The sequence below is a fragment of the Gasterosteus aculeatus genome, chromosome 18 (genome assembly GCF_964276395.1).
Source record: "Gasterosteus aculeatus chromosome 18, fGasAcu3.hap1.1, whole genome shotgun sequence".
NCBI classification, from domain to species: domain Eukaryota; kingdom Metazoa; phylum Chordata; class Actinopteri; order Perciformes; family Gasterosteidae; genus Gasterosteus; species Gasterosteus aculeatus.
In genome coordinates, this window is record NC_135706.1 from 7,463,294 (window position 1) to 7,483,874 (window position 20,581).

Here is a 20,581-nt window from a genome sequence, read left to right on the forward strand (position 1 = left end):
GCACATCATGGCCACCTAATAATTACAGTTGCAGGCAAGTGCAACTACTGAATTAGGAAGACTACAATGATTTAATTATTTTTCTTTGTTCTGGCTAAACACACACCCAGTACCGCACGCCACATTGTGTACAAGCGTTGCAAACTATTACATTACATGTCATTTAGCTGACATTTTTATCCAAAGCGACTTACAATACGTTTAGTATTAGAATAATACCTTGACATACCTTGATCTTGACAAATTCAAACTGGAAGAGGTTTGCACTGGTGGGGCGTACAAACACAGCTGGGAATAGCTTAGTATTTGGCTCAACCTGAAAATAAACAAAGATCGGTCATCAACATTATGGATTTTATCATTTAGATTTACAGGATTTACGAAACCACGTAAATCGGCTCCATCTTGAACAAACTCCTTAGAGGAATGCAAGTTCTTATTCAAATTCTTGTTCCAGATTATTGCAGATTTGATGCTAAGCTTTCAAGTTAAAATCAAGGACTGGAAAGGAAAAACAGGTGGCAGTTACATGTCATGGTCTAGTCAGGGATTCAAAAAGCGTTGGTAAAAAACTCAGAACCGAGCAGAGGCCAACAACAATAATATAAACTCCTAACTGCCTTTTCTTCGGGCGTAACTGCTGGAATGCTCTTTCTTTTTTTTTTTTTTTTTACAGTAGCTGAAGGGAATATAGAAGAATATATTTTCTTATGTGCAGCAATAGAAATATGTGGAAGCCATCATCACAAAGATTTATCAAAGCAGATAGGACAAGAAAACTATTAGAAAAACAGGAGAAATACTGCATCCTTACTACGGAAAAGAGAGAAATGAAAGCTGTGCACATACATTGGTCCTTTGCTGTGCTTTTATGCTTATTGACCTGATACGTTGTGGGCAGCTCCTTGCCGTTGGCAGTGAAAGAGACGAGGCCAGTGGCCAGGTCGACCAGACAGCCGATCTCCAGGTCAGAGTTGGAGCGGCTGGAGGAAGACGGGCCAACGGCGTCCGCCCCACACACCATGTAGCAGTTGCTCCTCTGGACACTGAAGCAAAAGCAGACATTGAGCTTGGCATGCATAATCTATACATTTGGGAACAATCTATTTTAATTAACCGTCACATTCATCGATGTGAGTTGAATAGTGACTCTAGCCGCATTCATATTAATTTGATTACACACAGAGTTTCTCTTCCCCATTAACTCCTCGTAATACTGGATGTAAAAGAGAATAAAAACAAGTCAATTGGTGTTTGGTTTACCAGCGGAGGGTACAGTGCTCACTGGCTAACTGGGGCGTATGGGTCATATATATGACATAGTCTGTCATTTTAAAATATGTATAGAGGTATATGTAGTGTTGGTAGTATAGCGCTCAAGGTCACCTGAGTTCCTGCATCTTTGCAATATTTATATCAAGCATTCTAATTTAAAAAATCTTGGGATTCATTGTGATATCCGTTTGACATGTGTGTGCATCAATTACCGTCTTTCAGTGTCAGGTAAGTAATCTAAACTCAAACACCACAAATACATTGTGGGATTTCAAAAGGCAACATCAGTTTCAGAGTCAGTTTTAATCCAAACCCAGCTGGGGTTCAATCTGTGGCGCTGTCCATCCGACCGGCTGAGAACAGTTTCATCATAATTATGTTTTATTAACCAAAGACAAACTTCTTCTCAAATGATACCATTGCTAAAGTAATTATGTTTGGTATGAAGACCGTACCTGTGAAATATTATAATTATTGTCCAATATAGACTCTCCTTGCATTAGCTCTTTTACGGACAGCAAGAATTCCCTCCAATCGTTTTTCAGTTCACATATTGGAAACCGAGCGCTGCCCTAAAATGATTCTACTTCATGCTTGGCCTTTAGCATACTCACACAATGAGTGTTGCAAATAAATGGGAAATGTATTGCTAAGAAACAAAAAAGGATTTATCAAAAAGGACTTTCATTTCTAAAAAATGCCTTCAGGGTCTATGCGCAGAGCAATATTCACAACGTAGCCGTCGAACAACATTTGTAGGAACAATAATGATCGACCTTTACAAAATCCCTAAAAAGGTGACGCATTTTCGATCTCCTTGGATACTCTGGTTTCCTTGGACAACCACGCCAGGATAAAAAGGCAGGAAGCTTGCCTCTCGTGGACTCGGCCCCGCTCGTCTCCCAGGGTGACGGTGACTGTTCGGGTCTTGCTGAGGCTGAAGTTCTTGCTGTAGTAATGATAGTCCGGTGTGACCCAGCCCACCCACACTGACGCGGGGTCTTGTCCAGCAAAGACCCTCACTGAATGGAAGTACTGCCATAAAAAAATAAAAACACAGAATAGTTTATGTGTGGCCAACGGTGAGCAGTTATCTGTTAAAAAGGTTCTGAACAAATGAGTTCATTTACCGTTGTGATGCTTCCATAGTCGACAGTTCCATCTTTTGGAGGATAGCTGCAGAGACAAAAGTACACGTTTTAAGAACAAGGGGGGCTTCTTTTCCTTTTTTGTATTGCACTTGCACTTTAGGCTGAGGGGCATCTTCAGGGCCTTAATAATACATCCTGATGGGCACGTGGCAATCAGTGTATGAGTGGGTGTGTAAATGTGCAGACATGTAGACTTAATTCACGCCACAGGACCAGCAAGGTGCCGTAAAAGTACATTTCCAATAGTCAAAGTGATAATCTGACATTGCTACTAGAATAGTTAATCAATTCCACGGTTGTTCCTTCAAACTGATACATTTATTTGGATCGAAACGGTGCACTCCACTACTGCTCCAGTGTGGTGGCATTGTCTGACCTGAGTTTTCGGGATTCGTCCAGTATCTTGTCTGCAGAGTAGAACTCCACAGGCATGCTCATTCTGCAGTAGGTCATATCACTGTTGCTGTTCTGCGTGCCAAACGTCTTGTGGGTGACCTTGAGGCAGGGAGGGCTGTCTACGGTTCCGTCAATCCTGGTCACCTGAGGAGTCAGGTTGAAGGAATGAACATCCAAAGAAAAGATACAAAACAAACATTATGTCCACCAACTCCGGCAGAACTGTTCATCACGGCTATGTCTGTATGCCTAGAGCAAGATAAAGACTGGCCAAACACTCAATTACTGGTTATCAAACGCTGTAGACACACACAAGAACAATCAGAAAAGCAACAATAACAACAAAAATTCCTTTTCACCTCGATGTGCATGTGGTCCTGCGGTATGTTGACAAAGGTGGGAAGGCGCTTGCTGAACCACATGGTGATATCTCTGTTCATGTTGACACCGAAGGGCTCAAAGCCTTCCTGGAGACCACACATGGTGTAGTACTTAAAAGTGCTGGCGTCCTTGCCCAGGTTCATATGTCCGATCTGAGACATGCCCATACTGCACACTGGGATGAAACCTGGTGGACAGTTGAGGGACATTGGTGGGTTGGCCAAGCCAATATTGGTTTATATTGGTTTAAGTGTGAATTATCATCCAATCATGCTATCCCATGTTACAATGTCAGGTCACTGAGTTTTTAGCCTTAAAAAATTTCAAAGTTCTATCATGCATGTAAAATGTTTATAAAGCAGAATCAATTCCACCCTCAACTAAAAAAAATGAATTGGAATAATTTAACTGTATTACCATGTGACTGTCTAGTAATAAAGGATGGTTCATTTCCAGAGTAATGGGCCACAGTCGCAATCGATCGTTGCCACAAAATGTTAACATCGTTAACATTTTGTGGCAGTGTTTTGTTTCACATCAAACAAACCCGGTCCGGCCTCCAGAGACAGTGTGGATGAAACACTCACCGTCCTCCGTCTCAAAGTCAGCGAAGGCAAGCTCAGATCCCTTGCTGGTGATCATGAGCTCTCCGTTCAGTGTGAAAATCATGGATTTGTCCTCCATGTTGATCATGCAACCGACCACGTCGCCCTTCTTCCAAGGTTGACCAAAGTAGCGGCTGCCTGCATGCATTCGTCGACCCTTAAAAGAAAACAAAACTTCCAAAATAATCCGAATAATACATTTTCCCGAACTACATTTCAAATGCATTTCCTTTCATACGAATTCATCATTAGAAAAAAATCCTACCATATATCCGTCGAAGACAAAGGCCTGGTCATCCGTTCCTAGCTCCACGTCGGGCCTGCAGCCGGGTCTGGCCCAGCCGACCCGCATGTCACCTCCACTCAGTGCCTCAAACTCAAAGTACCACTTTCCCGTCTTCACTGCGTAAGTCTGCTCCACACGGAAGAAGCGGATTGTGTCGATGCTCTGATCGTTGACCACATGGATGGCTAGTTAAGGGGAGAGACAGGACAAATAAATGCATTGACATGTGATACAAATACTGCGATTTATCGCATATGAAGCTATTACTCGCATCATCGTGAGTATCGATATGAAATTCTGTAATTACATTCAGACTATGCCAATAAATTGAACTATTTAAATTAATTCATAATGAATAGTTTTATTTAAAATTATTATTAATGAAATATATGAATACTATAGTTCGATTTGAGTTGACACTCAAGCTATAATTAATGTAAGATTTGCACTTAGCACCTAGCCAAATTTTTTATTTAAAAAAAAGGATTTTAAGAGTTTTGCTATGTGATCAATATGGTCTCACCCTCCTGGTCTGCAGGGTCAATGTCATATCCATATCCGACCATGGTCCTGATGGCCTCTCTTAGGCTGTCTCTGTTAGATTTCTTAGTGCGCTCGTCCAGAAAAGCATATGGCACCAAGCGGGGATTACGCCTACTCTTCAAATCCTGACACAAACAAGAAAATCACACAAGTACACAAAATACAAATAAAACTGATCAACTATATTCTAATTTAGAGACCAGACCAGTGTTCTGCCTGTTGATTTCTAAATGTAAAGAATAATGACTGTTACCTGCTGGATACCATAGGTCCATCCTTGTTTAATTCGGTCTTTGGCCCACACGTTGTGCGCATTCTCGGCTAGTTTATCAACCAGAACCTCCTGACCTGCATTCAGTTTCACGTCAGAAAGATCAAGTGGCGCAGGCTTATAACCATTGGACATCATGTAGCTGCAGAAGGAACAACATTACGAAGAGAGAGAAGCACTTAAGTATTTTTATGCACTGTAATGACTTCATGTTATATTTGGCAGCTTAACGTGATGATATCATGCAACACAAAGCAACATACATTACATTTGTTTGTTTTCGACTCCTAACTTACTCTTTCGGAAGTTTGATTTTCTTCAGATCATCCGCAGCGTTAACATAGACTTGGGCAACATGGCATCCAAGAGCCAACAGGGTCCTGAGGATAAAATTAGACAGAAAGGGGGTTAAAACCATAACTTATATCAATACTTAAACATCAATACACTTCGCTGGATGTTTCAGCTTCACACCAGCAGGATCCATATTTCAACACAGCTCATTTCCCATTGATACATATCAGGAGATCAATCAATATTTGCACTGTGAATAGTACCCAGATGTGGCAGTGTGGATACACGGCAGTTGTTGAGCATCTAGCTTGACTTTATTGAGCCAAGTCAAATGTTTCACAGTGAGGGGACACGGTTTGTAGTCAATGCAAATAAGCTTTGAAGCAAAGATTTTTTCGAAATAAATACTGCAATTGACTCATGATAAGTTATTACAAGCAGTGCTTTTACCTGAGCCTAATCTGCTTCCACGTGGCATTCAACAAAGAACAGTCAATTCTATGAACAGGCGATTGGATTGTTTAGCCAAATGCTCGACCTTACTTGAGCGTTTCACTCGACATCTGCACGTTGTAGTTCCTTTCAGTTTCAGGCAGTTTTCCAAAATCCACAAGGCAAGGGTGCTGCCTCTTGTTGTCGTCACGAACCTGAAGAGAAAGAAGGGGTTGTCATTTATTTTGGTCTATGTATCCATCTGTTACGTCTATTCAGAACTGTATCAATATATAAAGAAAACTTAATCAGAGTTAAGAAAAGCTGAGAGATGCATTTTAGTTAGTTTAACTTGAGCCTGTGTTTTTCAATCAATATTGTGTTATACGCCTTGGTCAGCTTAGAGCGGAGAGTGGCAAGAGGCTCAGCTTTCAATGATCCAGTTGAGTAAAACTCTCAAAAAGACTGTGCCAGTGACTCTTTCTCCAATAATACTTTGTTATTTAAAGTTTTGAAGAGAAATAAGTTTAACCAAAGCTACTTTTGATACACAGTAGGATCAAGCACATCAATTTGAAACAATGAAGCCGTATCCAACTTAATTATCATTCTGTCTGCCAGGTATGCTGCTTATCCAAAAAGGCCTTTGTCTCGGAGTCAATCAATGCAACTTTGAGTTCACTGAAGCTCGTTACATAAATACTAAGCAGTTGTTTCCCCTTAAGTTTGTTAATTACAATAGGAAATGAGGTCACCCTCTGAGTGGAGCCTTGCAACAGACTTAACCAATGAGGATGTCATATGCTTGGGAGCTGAGACTCATTATATGGGTTAAAATGGCTGGTGTGACAACAGACTCAGTTAGAAATCCTTTTGCGATAACCGCTACAGTAATGTAGCAGATAGGACAATAACAAATGTTCAGTGAGCAGGGGAAAAAAGTGCAGAAAAATAGCTGTAGGCAAAAAGCATCAAAAGGTCTTTGGACTAAAGGTTGATGGCTGTTACTCACTTAAACTAAACTTCAAACTAAATCAATGATACTGGTTATTTCTGTTGCCGCTCAGTGACATAACTTTATTTAATTGGGGATTTGGATTATTATTGTATAGAGTGATTGCTTGCTACTGGGAGTCTTCTTGCAGCAGGAAACACCGCTTCCCTTCTACATTGTGGGAAATAAAACCTTCAGTAGAAAGCAGTATTTTTTATAAAAATGCGAAAGATGAAGACACTTGCTTCACATCGTTGATTCCTATGTAGATTCCAAAAAATTGAATTTATGATTTATCTACAAAACTGAACTTTAACTAAATAAGTGATTTTGTTCATTACATTATATAAGTTAGTTACTGTATTCTCCGCACTATACGGCGCACCGGATTATAAGGCGCACCTTCAATGAATTACCTATTTTAGAACATTTTTTATAAGGCGCATGAGATACTGCAGTCAAACGTTTGACGTCAGGGCGGGTGGATGGGGGGGGTGTGGGGCGGTGGAGACTGTGCTTTCAGGGTCCGATCGATGCTGCAAGGTTCATAGCACAATGCCGCCATTATTAAAACGAAGAATGTTTACGAGAGAACGGATCAGATTGAAGAGCTCTTGTCGGAAGAAAGGCGTAAATATGACCGCTTATACAAGCCGTCATTGGTGGACTATAAGGACGCGCAGACGGCCTCCCGATTCACGGAGGGAGATCTCCACAAACGCCGGTTTGCCGGTCGAGGGGTGAACAAAGTCGTGGAGGAAAATACGGGAGAAATGTGTCCTTGATGAAATGCAGCAGTGTGGATGCACGGGGCAATAAAGTCTATGATAAATAAATAAACAAACCATCGACTTCCACACACAAAGACGTGACTCTCTAGGTCGTCTTCAACAAAACATGTTACTCCACCTGTTGTTCTGGCGGTGATTTGCTCTGCAACACACGCAAGACTTTTAGAACCATGAAATGAAACGACGCAACAACGCAGAAGCTGAAGCATGCGCCAGCCTTTAGAATAACTTATTTTCCTGTTAAGATGGTTCAGCTACTGTAAAGAAAAGGACGCCGTCTCTCGCTCTTTAATCTCAATAAGTGCTCGAGAACGACAGCTTTGTTTCTCCGACGCTCCCTGAAACAAGCTCCATATCTCACGCGCTTGAGCGCCCGCTCAGCATCTCGCCGTCGTAGACCGAGCTTTGGCATGTTTGGAGTGCAGAAAATACGGTAGTAAAGGATTTTATTATCTCTCTTCCGTTTTATTGTAGCCATTTAGAAACTGGGGCACATCAGTAAATTGAAGCAGCAGACAGATAGAAACTGCCGCCATGTACTTCAGGAGGACAGAGATTTCAAAGGTATTTAGCCATTAGCCTAAATTTTGCTGGAGAGAGCTCAAGTTGACCTTTGCCCACCACCCTCTACAAAGATAACCTGGGTTGCAGCTTCACCTTGCCAAAGGTCCAGCCCAGTTCAATCTTGTTCATCCCCCACAGCTCGTGGATGTTTTCTGCCAGTTTGTCCCGGACGTTGTCCAGGTGAGGGGGAAGAACAATCTGCAGAGAGGGCAGAGGAACAGATGGTACAGTTGGATGAAATAAAGACACAAATCGGCCAACCAACGAGAATTCGTTTTTTTTCTCCTGACTATGCAACTGTTAATCTCCTGGGGCTGTAGGAACATTGACATTATTTAATCTATGATATACATTTTGCGCTTGTGCTTCAGCGAATCAACTGAACATTTTAAAAGAGGTGATGAACAGAAACTAGACTAATCTCATGCGACGGATTCCTGAAACTTCTCGAAGGCCTAAAGAATGTATAGGATTTATTTTCTTTGCAGCAGACTAGCAATAGGGTGGAAACATATGTAATTAAATCAGCATCGTTGAATGCATTTCAACTGTTTCAGCCTAAACAGAGTTGATTCAAAAAGTGGATTCTTAAAATCAAACCATTTCTTGTAGAAATGTTTTCCTCAATATTATCTCTGGTCTCAATAACAACAGACCAAAATCAACATATTCATTTAAAAATGAACAAAGTGAGCATCCACATTTTTCCCACTAATTTCAAACACAGAAGTAAGTTTCTGTGACGTTGTTGTGGTCACCTGGCTGGTGTCAACCGGAGTGGGGACAAAGGAGGCCTGAGAGAGGAACTGGGTGGTTCCGAGCAGGTCACGAACTCCATCATGGTCCCTCTTGTAATCTTTCACAGGCTCCACGTGCATCTTCTCTTTGGGCAACAGCGCCTCATAGCATGGAGAGTAACCAGCGGGGGGCAGGAACTTGAAGTCCCCGTGGCGCCCACCCAACAGGAAACGGGCCCTGAGATGAGAAGTTACATAACATTGTAGGTTGTTATCTAATATCCTGACTTTTAACTTATATTTTAAACATTTCTTTACTTATTTTTTCCTATTTATCCTGAATTACATAATACAATAGATGAAGTCCATCCAATCTTTTAAAAAATGTTTGCCAAAGTACATCTACTTAATAATAATTTACTTATTACATTTTAAAATAGTTTTTGACTTTGTGTGGCTCTTCTGAGCTACCGGTTCTCTTTGGGTTGAAAAGGCAATTCTATGGGGACCCGTTTATTCTCATTCCCTATTTATAAATGCGGACCCTTACTTGACACCCGCAGAGAAGCTGACGACGGGGAAGAAGAATCCATCGGTGTTGAAGTCCTCGAACATGCCCTGGACAGGCTGCCCGTTGATCCTGAAGGACATGCTGGGAGCGCCTAAATCCAGACAGCAGCTGACCACATCGTCCGAGTTCAACAGGTGCTGGTTAATGGAGGCCACGGCCCTCGGGATCCGGCCTGGACAGCAGAAGGCAGAGACAGAGAGGGAGGACGGATGGCTGTTAGAACAGCAATGTCATTGCCAATGCAGTGCGGGATGACATGAGAGTGGGGACCAGAGAGTTGGAGAGATGGGGGATGAGTACTGTCAAAAAGGGATGAGGGAAGGTGATGGATCTTTCAGTAGATTTGGAAAAGGAGGAGAGGAAAAAAAGGTGATTTGCTTTAAGGATGAGCGTTGTGAATAGGGGGCATTCAAGGACTCCGTCCCCTAAAGCGCAGACAACACTTGACTAAACATTGCAAAGGCTGAGGTTGTACTTGTAGCTAAAGAACATGTCTTTTACAGGCTTTCACCTTTATAATGTGTTCACTTTTAAGATGTTAGGTTTGTGATATAAAGTCCTCCACAAATCTTTAATTATTGTCTGCAACAATACATTTGTTGTAAAAACATCTAAAATGGTCAAGTTAATGCAGAGCAACCCACCGCAACCTTTAGGCCTAGTTTATGCTTCTGCGTTTTCAGAGAGACGCAAGGACACGCAGACCCCCTTGAGTGTCCCTTGTGTGGATTTTCCACCCTCTTTGCGTCCTTGCGTGCGTCGACCCATTTTTCTAGACCAGTGTCAAAAGCTACGCAAGTCTCCTGCAGCCCGCAAGGCTGCGAACTACATCCTCTACGGAGTCTCACATTTTGGGCCCCAAATAGTTTTCCAATTGCAATTACCCACATATTATAAATCTAACGATGGCCTGAATTAAGATGCCTACCTGACCAGAGATGAAGTCCATCAAAGCTGTACGAGTACAGGTCATCCCCGACACCGTTGCCGCCCCATCCTTCTCCTCCACCGGGATACGGAGCGTAGCCTTTAGTGTTGGCCCAGCCTACCCTCAGGTGCGTCGGCTGGCCAGTTAAAAAGTGGTCCACCTGGTCAATCACCATCTCAAAATACCACTTCTTGTACTGGGCTGAGCCTTCAGCCATGCCCAGGAAGATGTTTGGCCTCATACTGAAGGTGACAAGAGAGGAAGAAACCTCTATGATGTAAAGTACGAATATAAATCATTGAATCACTCTGTTGAAAAGCCACCCTTTGATTCAGCACCAAGCAGAGGCTTTATTTACTAGTTGAGGAATAAAACCCGTAGGAGGCTTTTCTCTTCCTTTACCTCTGAACATCGTTGACTAGTCGAGTCTGAAGCAGCAGGTCCCTCTTGGGAAGCAGGTTGTCACAGATCAGATTCTGGTTGGCTCTCACTGCCACCCCATTACAAACACAGAGGGAACACAGGACATCCAGAATCTGAGCGAGAGGGAAGATGGACATGACACTTATGTCAGACATTATAAATAGCTCTCAAGCTTGTTTTATTTATGTCAAATCTCAAGTGCATTCACACACCCTAAGATGGAAATCTAAAACCATATTTCTCACTTATTAAGCGGCATATTCTGCTTTGCAGTAGCAATTTCATATACTCAAAAGGGAATAATAATAATAGTTTTCATGCATTCAACTGCTTCTTCTTTGTTATGAACTTGACAGCTTCATTGACAGGCTATATTTTTTGTTTAGTTAATATTTACGTTATGACCTTACTCGAGCAGTTCAAGTTAAACTCAAAGCAGTTGTTGAAATCAATTGTTTAAACCAATCACATTCAGTCCAAAACACCCATAGCTGATTGGCTACAGCGTGCATACTTCTGCCCACCTTGTGGTTGCGCCCATGCTTGTAGAGCAGAGAGATGATGGATTTAATGTGACTTCTCTGAATGATGTTCAGAGCCTCCGGACTTTCTAACAAAATACAGTGAAGAACTTCCAGGATCCCTGAGAGGTCAGAAAAAGTATTTGTAATTATTGGAACAAAATGTACAATTATAATTAATGAATAACATATGAATATATAAATATATATAATATGATTCACTCCTTAGCATCAATCAACCTTTCTGATATTCCTATAAGGCCTTGGTGTTTCCCATAATACCTGATGAAGATTCCAGTCTCTCCAGCTTGCTGACCAGCCAGTCCAAGTTCCGGGAAAACTGGGTGCAGTTGATCCTGTTCCCACGAATCAGGGCAGCTGAACAAAAGAACAATTTCACAAGGTGAACATGACTCGATGTTCCAGAGAGTGTGAACTTTGATTATAAATAGTCCAACCTTTTTTCTAATAACTCTTGCTATAGAGGCAGATACTCCAACTGAACCCTTTAAATCTGACACTACATATTATGAACTCATTTTAAAATAAAATACAAGGGGCCGACTTGAAGCCACTGAAGTTAGGTTTGCAATGTTTCCATTAGAAGATTCTCCTGTGGTTTGTCAGTTTGCAGGAGTCTTTCACAATAAAGGACATTTCAAAGGAGAACATATCGGTAATTCTTAATAAATACCTAAACAATGTTGTCAATATTGTTTTATCTGACCTCCACTGCATTAACATCTCACCTCCTGCAGTGATGTACAATATAAAAAAGAAGCAAGTACTTGCAGAGTACAAGGAAAGTAGAGTTAATATGGAAAGAAGGGGCGGTCAGGACAAATCATTTGTCATGTAAATCTTTCATCACCAGAGTGCGTTTGTTTTTTGGGGGATGACCCCTCTAGGCTGGAATGTACTCAGTGTGTGAGTGGGTGTAGGTTCTGAGTGCTTGTGTGCATGTGGGAGTACATGCTGCGGCGGGGAGGCATATAAGGGCAGTCAAGGTAAGCTCAGGGGAAGCTGTTGATGGGGAAAGCGCCGATGACCGCGAAGGAAAACAACCCAAGAAAAAGTTTTCCAGAATAAAACTTTTCGGGGTCACAGCTTTAGCGTTCATTACTCAACACCACAACAGATGCCAGCATCTGTGATGACTGTCAATTTGTTAATGACCCTATCATTTCTTCCCAAGACTTGTATTGTGTCCACACTGATAACGAGAACGATGACCTCAATGAAAGGCAAGAGTGATTGAGATAATTATACAAGAGCTCACACGGTTACTTATTACAGATAGTTATAAATAAATGTCTCATAAAAAAGTGTCAACTGAGATCTCCAGAAGTGTCCTAGAAGAGAACGAGAGTAACGAGGAGGGAGTCGATGGAGGGGGAAGGAGGAAAGCAAGAGGAGAAGTACACAGGCAAGATGAGAAGCGTGAAGTGTGCAAGAGTAGATGAGGATTCAGTGAAGACGGGATGTGGGAAGATTAATACTGGATTTCTGCCCAGGGTCAACAGCTGCTGGAAGATTTGGATATTTCATGTAATTCATCACTCGGGTCCAGTTACCTAAGAGTTCATAGAGGAGGTTGAGAATGTCCTTCCACGCTGCACCTGCTTCCTCCCCAGCCATCTCTCCAAAGTGGGCAGCGTTGTTGTACAGGTTCATCCGGTCGATGCATTTGGATAGCAGGGCCAACATGCCCTAAGAAGTGGCAGGATTATTTCAATGTTCCAGACGACATTCCTTTTTGTAACTAGATGTAAAATACTTTTATTAAACTTCACCTCAATGGGGTCGACTGAAAACAGGAAGAAAAAAACAATACACCCCAATTAAATTAATAGAAAACGTTTTGATGACATGGAGGTGGTCCGGTCGAGCTTCATTGCTGCATGTCATCCCTTCTCTCAAGTCTAAAACTCAGATAGAGGTAGGCCAAATATAGACATACCTATCTAGAATTTATGCTGTTCAGGCGGGTTTAAAGAAGTAAACAGGGCAATTTTATACTTTGTTATCGCTTTGTTAAGTTTATAGCTCTGCGTTGTCCGCTCTCACCTCATCTTTGAAGAGGTCTTGCCGCTTGATGAGTGAACGGAGAAGACACTGTTTCTCCTCGTGCTCCAGCTCCAAATCGGGCTGCTTGAAGTACTCAATCAGGTCATTCAGTGTTTGTAGCACCTCTTCAACATACGCAGACACCGCCATGGACTCACGCTCTGCAATGCTGTCCAAAGCCCTGGGGGAAAGACAGGCGAGGTCAAGATAGGAAATAATCCCAGCCAAAACTAACATTGTGTCATCTCATGACAGAGAAGACAGATGAAAGTGTGTGTGAATAACCGCTTGTCGTTACTTAATGAAGTTGGTGAAGAGGATGGTGCTGTTGCGGATAATGCGAGCAGCCCGAGACTCCTCATGCTGACAGCGCTGCAGGATAAGCCCATCGTCCATGTGGCCCTCGGAGTGCAGGCAGGCCTGCCCAAGGACAAGCAAACACATAAATATGCATTTCTTCATTTCCACACAATCAACACCATCAGGCATCCGGGCAACAGCGACTTTCCATCAGACTTTTCAAAACGGATGTGAATATTATTGATATTTTGTCCTATCGATGATTGGTTTAACATTTTTTACAGTTAATTAAATATATATATAATACAATTCCGGCCATATTTCAACATTGCTCTAATCCAAATATGATTATAAAATTCACAAATGTACTCTGTAAGCTTCGAAAAAAAGTTATTTATGTAAGGTGCAAAGGGAGCCTCCTGCAGCTGGTGGGTTTATTTACACCACTGCAGCGCAGTGAAACCTGATCCACTGTAATCAAACAACATAATCAGGAAGGGGGAAGTGGTGGGTGGTCCAAGTGTAGACCGACCATCACCTCCAACATATCAGGTGCATTAATATACTGCCAAGCCTGCTGGAACGGCCTGGCGCCGGTATGAAGGGGTGGTTGATGTCTCTGGAGGTGTGCCAAGCAATGAGTTATGTTCATTTGTCGCCCTAATCCCCGCCTGTCTCACCCAAAACTAACTGTCACTTTCCAAACAGCCCATTACCACGTTTAAATGAGTTGCTGCATGATAAATGCAGGACGGGTGCATGTCGGTGGAGACGGGGGTTGTATACGGGAGTATCCAGGGTGCACATTGATTGTAAGTGGAGCAGAAAATAAATGTTGACTTTTGAAGTGTTTAAATAGCCACACGACCCACTGGTTTGGTACGGTGTGATTTGTTAGTTTGCTATGGGCTTCGAGGTGTCTACGACGGACTATGGCAGGCATTCATATTCAGGATCTCACAGTAAACACAGTGGTAGAGAGATGACAAACACAATATATATATATACACACATATAGTCGAGGGCACTGTCACCTATGGAGTATGATTAGCCTAACATCCGTTCCTAAATGGCTGATATATCACAAGCACTACAATTATTTGTGAATTATGAAAGGTCTGGAGGAAAAGTTTTAATCCTATTTACCCTTCTCTTCAGCGGTCCTAGGCGAGATGATTTGGCATCAGGGGCCAGATAAGACAGCCACAGTCCCGTTGCCACATGCATGACAAAGCAGACGGAGTCTCCGTATTTGATCTCTGGTACTCCCATGCCGTCGATGTCCCTCTTTGGACTCGAGTCACCCTTTTCCTGTTGACATTAGGGGCACAAACCCATATTAAGAAAGAAATTAAGATATTAAGAAAGAAAGAAAGAAAGAAAGAAAGAAAGAAAGAAAGAAAGAAAGACAGACACTAAAGCACTAAAGACACTGGCTCGGACAGAGATGGAGCGATGCAGCTGATGCAATCGACAGCAAGTAGCAGGAAACATATTAATGCCTATGTTAAACACTGGTTTGTGTTCATAATAATTAATTATTTTTATTTTTCCAAGTACCATGATTCCCCAATTATCCCAAAACGCCTGCAGAAATAAAGATTACTAAGGGCAATTACACTGTGTTGGACAATTACAGCCTCCGAAGTGAGCACTATGGGGGATACTGAACCTATTGCAGTTAAAAGGACATCTACAGGGACCCGATGGTACTCTGTGAAGGTGACTCTGGAAATGTAGCTGTTTATGTGCATTTAGCAATTTTACCACAGAACAATAATGTAGGATTCAACAAAATGAAAGCATTACTGAATCTTTTTAGGGATCTAGCTGGGATATTTGAAGAAGAAAAAGGAAAATAATTGGCTGTCATTTTAAAAAATTAACTAATTAATCTTGATTAATGGCGATTAATGAATGTTGTGATTAAAATGTTGTTTATAATGAATGTTATAAACACACCACCTCATGACAATGTTTTTCTTCTAAAGTAAACTGGACCAACGTTAACTACGTTAAAATATTTTGTAGCATTATCGTAGGCCACATTAATTGCACAGATTTATGTTGACAGCCCTAATATTTAGCTTCAAAACCCAAAACTGAGAATTGCAGCATTCTAACTCCTGCATCTAAACTGCACAACACCTCACTGAACATCAGAAAATACAGTTTTTCAACATAAAAACATGTGTTCTTTTTGGAGTAAGACATTCATTTTTTTAAACTCAAAAGAACTGAGGAGTCCTCAGCATCACAGAGAGTTCCAAGCACAGCTTAAGATAATAAAAGGGTGGGTAATTCAAGGAAATAAGGAAAAGCAAATGAAAAAATATTTAGTGAGCATTCTGAAACCCCCTAATGCAGCGATTCCCAAAGTGTGGGCCGCGAAGGTACTGCAGGTGGGCCGCGAGAGGTCATTTACAATAAATACATTTTAAAAAAAAAATTCAATTTTTTAAAGTTTGAAATTAATATAAAAATATTTATGATGCGGCACATTAGTTATGTGAAACATTAATTGATGAAGCACAAACAATTTAAACGAACAGATTAATAAAACAATAAGGCTCTCGCTCGAAACGGCTGCTCTTGTCCGCCTGTCGTCGTTCAACAAATGGGGCGCCCGCATTTTCCGCACTCCAAAACGGCAGTGTCTTATAATCCGGAGCGCCTTATATATATGGATCAATTGGTTAATCGGTTGATCCATACTGGTTGTACACAGCGCTCAAGGCGCTCTGCCAAACATGGCAAAGCTCGTCTACGACGGCGAGATGCTGAGCGGCGCTCAAGCGCGTGAGATATGGAGCTTGTTTCAGGGCGCGTCGGAGAAACAAAGCGGTCGTTCTCGCCAATTAACAGCCATGGCGGCTTTTAGACGGTACTGCCTTGCTCTAAGGGCCCCTCAGAGCTAGATGCAAAAGATAGGGGCGGGGGGGATGTATTTGGGATAATGAGTACTGACCTTGGAAGTCCTGAAGCAGAAGGCAGTTGACTTGGTGTCAGACTTCAACCGGTCCTGCAGGACAAGTCCACGATCCTCAGTCAGGGCCAAGTAATGGCCAGTAGCGAGGTGACGTAGTCGGAAGGCCTGACCCCAGCGAATGTGGCTACCGCTCCAGCTGGACACAGAGTACAGGGGTCACAAACTATGGATTTGACTCTGGATTGACTGGGGTTTTTAAAACCGGAAACTTAACATGGCTTTACTTTTACTATAACTTTGAAAGGTATAGTGACAATAATATAAAACTTCCAGAGGGTTTTGGATGCATAATGTCAATAAGCATTTAATGTGGTATTTCTTAATGCAAAGCATTATGTAGTTAAACTTTCCCTGAGTAGAACCTAATATTAATATCACATTTTTTTTTGAGTTTTTGGTTTCAATCACTACCAAGATAACATATAAGTTTAGATTTGTTCTTTACTTATTACCTTGATCAGACGGTTATTGATCTGGATCACGGTTTTGATAGTTTAAGATGTATTTGGACAAATTCTTCTGTGGCTGCTTACATGTACCAATATTCAATAGTATTGTTCTGGTATTTTCCTAACTTTATAAATCCTCTACAAAAGTTTTACAGAAAGTTAAATTCTAAAGCCCAAATAGTTCAATTACTGGCTAGAAAAAAACAAAATCCTTCATCCAATTTAGCTAGCGGAACCTGAAACGTCATAAAGCCTGAAGAATGAATGGATAATGATGCTCACAGTTTCTATATTCATTTACATGTTGAAAGGAATTCCTTATTTTCTGTAACATAGAAATATTTCACAGTTCATTGAAGATTAATAAAACAAATGAGATTATATTTTAAATGTTTGTAAAAATCAATCTAGAAGTTTAATTAGAATGTCAACTGAGAAATAGATAAAGTTCAAATGCTTTACAGTCAGTTGCGCTGAGGCTGCGGCTCCGACTCAACCTTTCTTGAATGGCTTATGCAGTTTGGGAAATGAGGTTCAAAATTCATCCCCACACCGAAAAAGAGAACATGAGCCTTAATAGATGCACCAGCGGCATTTCAAAGTGTAAGGACTCTGACAGGCGGTCCCAATGAGAGCTGGCAGACGATGTGCCTGGATGGAAATTGCGTGGGTGGCGAGTTAAAGAAAGGATAGGAGATGCAGGGGAAAGGGATGCTGATGGAAAGGGATGCTGAACAGAACCTCGCCCCCTGAAGGACTTTGCCAACTAATTTGTAGTAGCTGTTGAAGTATATTTAGAACTTAGTGGCTGTGATATTTCTACATAAAGCACCAAATCTACCTATTCTTCATGAGATCTCATCAAATAAGACAACACCTCTATACATTTCTGAGGGAAATCTCTGAGCTGGTTTTATTCAGCTTGTGTGAGTATCGGGTTGTGATCTCACCTGATTCTGAGAGGCTCCAGTCTCCAAAGTGAGCGGGCCTTTGATGCTCCCTTCCCCGCTTCATAGTTGACGATCCTGAGAGCACAAAGACACAAGAGGGGGCTTCTATCACACACAAATATTTCAAGTCACAGTGGGAATGAAATATGATAAGAATTTCTGTATCTGCCAACACAGCTCTAGCACAGGGGATGCAAGTAATGCTAATTAAGTCTCATTGTTCAAACATTTAGACAGGAAGTTATTACAAAATGTTTGTAATGCATGGATATTTATTTAATGATGAATGTGTAATGCAGAAGGCAACAACATGCACTCCCCATTGAATATTAAATAATAATTGTTTCTTTTAAATGCCAGTCCATTGTTTTATTTTATACAGTCAGATACAAAGAGACCTGTCTGCTTTACTACAGGGGTGTCATGTACTTAATAACATTATGATGTGTTTCACTTCCTGTTCCGACGCTCAACTTTTACCACTTCTTTGTTCCTCTGGTGAGCTGCTAGTAAATCTCCTGCGTGCTGGAGCTAAGCGACTGGCTCTTGTCAGGCTCAGACAGTGAAACTGGCTTTTGTCTCTGGCGGTTCCACAAAGGACGGAAAGGTCACAAACTTTGAGCATGCAGCGCTCTCTCTCTCCCTCGGGAGACCCCTCGGGATTGCTAACCGGGACAAACTGTCCTCAGTGTGCAGCCAGTGGCAATATTGGAAAGCCATCCGACCCGTCGCACAGATGTAGTGCAGTTGAAGCATAAAGACAAGTGCACCAGATTGAAGCTTTTAACTTTAAAACGTACAAAAACGGAGCATGCCCCCGGGCCCCGAAGATTCAAGGTCCACCCACCGTAGTCTCACAAAATCCCGTGGTGATCGCCGCGCCGAGCTAATTATCTACTAACCTATTCTCCTCCTCGCTCTTGCCTGCTTCAGGGATGGTCAAGCTCTCATCGTGGCCATGACAAAGACGCATCACATGTCCACCAGTCAAGAACCCTGATAATAACAAAAACAACATTGTCACACAAGATAATTAACATTGTTCGCTTTGATCTTACAGAAACCAATTTTTATTACAGTTGTGGAGGTGGTGTTATCTTTTCCAAGAGATCAAATATAGAGAGAAAAGACTGGAAACCATGGAAATAAAAAATCGAAATACTCAATATTTTCTGCAAATATTATGAAAGATGTGTTTTCACATATAAATTGAACTTTTTACATATTTCTTACAGACTCAAGACGAACAATGGTAAAATGTATTAAATAGTTTTCTAGGAAAGGTAGTTGTTACACAGGTTGCTACTAATGATACTTGTTGCTGGGGTCATGAACTTGCCTACAGCCATGCTGCCTGCAGAGCAGGTAGGCTGGACGTTCCACAGGGTCTGCATGAAGGAGGCATCCACCTGGATGTTGCCACTGGAGATGGAGAGGTGCTGCAGGAGAGAATCGTGATATACAGAGCTCAAGACAGAAAAAAGTACAATGCCAGTGAAGTAGGTTTGTATGTAACATAAATACTGGGATTATAAAATACTGCACAAAGGAGGGACATATTCCAGAGTTGGAATTCAAAAATATTTTCACACTGTGTCCTTTCTTGAGCTGCTGTTATCCAGCTGTCGGCAAAAAAAAAGCTAGAAAACTGCATTTGTGCAACTAAATTCAGTTTACTCTACAATGATTTCTTGCAGCGGAAACACTTGGATTGGACAAGCAGGCTTCAGAGGGGAGGCAGGCAACATGTTCAAAAGCTAAAGATATGATAGCCAAAAACATGTAAATGTGGTGCACCTCGTTCCACCTCATTGGATGTCCCTTGAAACTGTTCTTTTTCACCATTCTCGGACTGGATAACAACCATACGTTGTGTTTTTTTGGTCTGCCCTGACTTTCAGTGCTCGGTGCTTAACGCTTACAAAAGAAATGCATTGATGGACTGTTGTACATAAAAATATTGTGAAACAGTGTGTTGACCACAATTGCATGAGGACAAACACCAGCTGCACTGCTGCAATTCAGTCAAAGTGGAAACCAACAAATGCTTATGTGCAAAGAAAAATGCTGTGTCATCTATGACTCACATGTTTTTTTCCTAAATTGTCCCATTTTAAAAAGCTGAGGTTCTGTCAGGCCAAAGCAGGTGAAGATTTTCTTCCGGAGGAGGTGAAAGTGGCACTCGAGAGTATTTTTAAATGCTCATTTCCCTCATGAGGGGCCGGCACGGATCACTCTTATATGCGTTGCACGTCGTGGTCCCTCCTCCTTTCCTCTCTCAGCTTCTTCTTTGCCCTTTCTCTCCTCAAATCTGCCTCTCTGCACTCTTCTCCATGTAAGTTAATTAAGGTTGCGTGTATAGCTCTGCATAAGGGAATGAGTATTTACTCCAAGCTCAAAATAAAAAAAATAAACTGCACAGGAGGGCTTTGGAGGTAAACCGATTTCAATTACAGATAGCAGAGTAAAGTTTTCAGGTTTTTCCCTTGGATTGCCTAAAACGGCTCGAGTGAGACGGGGATTAAAGCTATCTGACAGCTATGAAACTTTCCAAAGTGCCTTTTTTGATAGACAGTTACACTAAAACGATAACTATGTGAGGCGCATATTCTCCAAAAAACACTGCAGCACATTGTCTGCTTATAACCTCGTGCACAGCAGAC

General features: G+C 41.7%; 1 protein-coding gene across 5 annotated transcripts in view; it reads right to left on the reverse strand.

The window, feature by feature from the left end:
- The window catches only part of ryr3 (ryanodine receptor 3), an 84,350-nt gene that overhangs the window by 41,302 nt on the left and 22,467 nt on the right, over positions 1-20,581 (reverse strand). For all 5 annotated transcript variants that reach the window (XM_040161341.2, XM_040161339.2, XM_040161337.2 and 2 more), the window contains 27 exons: positions 19,258-19,357; positions 18,821-18,914; positions 17,919-17,993; positions 16,499-16,655; positions 14,677-14,841; positions 13,529-13,650; positions 13,231-13,411; positions 12,738-12,873; positions 11,446-11,541; positions 11,167-11,285; positions 10,622-10,755; positions 10,220-10,461; positions 9,271-9,463; positions 8,742-8,958; positions 8,077-8,181; positions 5,746-5,849; positions 5,205-5,288; positions 4,891-5,050; positions 4,618-4,762; positions 4,074-4,279; positions 3,791-3,965; positions 3,182-3,390; positions 2,803-2,966; positions 2,406-2,451; positions 2,150-2,310; positions 884-1,046; positions 230-316 (listed from right to left, as the gene is read on the reverse strand). In XM_040161341.2, coding sequence (XP_040017275.2) covers positions 230-316; positions 884-1,046; positions 2,150-2,310; positions 2,406-2,451; positions 2,803-2,966; positions 3,182-3,390; positions 3,791-3,965; positions 4,074-4,279; positions 4,618-4,762; positions 4,891-5,050; positions 5,205-5,288; positions 5,746-5,849; positions 8,077-8,181; positions 8,742-8,958; positions 9,271-9,463; positions 10,220-10,461; positions 10,622-10,755; positions 11,167-11,285; positions 11,446-11,541; positions 12,738-12,873; positions 13,231-13,411; positions 13,529-13,650; positions 14,677-14,841; positions 16,499-16,655; positions 17,919-17,993; positions 18,821-18,914; positions 19,258-19,357 — 3,840 coding nt within the window. The remainder of the gene's footprint in view (positions 1-229; positions 317-883; positions 1,047-2,149; positions 2,311-2,405; positions 2,452-2,802; positions 2,967-3,181; positions 3,391-3,790; positions 3,966-4,073; positions 4,280-4,617; positions 4,763-4,890; positions 5,051-5,204; positions 5,289-5,745; positions 5,850-8,076; positions 8,182-8,741; positions 8,959-9,270; positions 9,464-10,219; positions 10,462-10,621; positions 10,756-11,166; positions 11,286-11,445; positions 11,542-12,737; positions 12,874-13,230; positions 13,412-13,528; positions 13,651-14,676; positions 14,842-16,498; positions 16,656-17,918; positions 17,994-18,820; positions 18,915-19,257; positions 19,358-20,581) is intronic.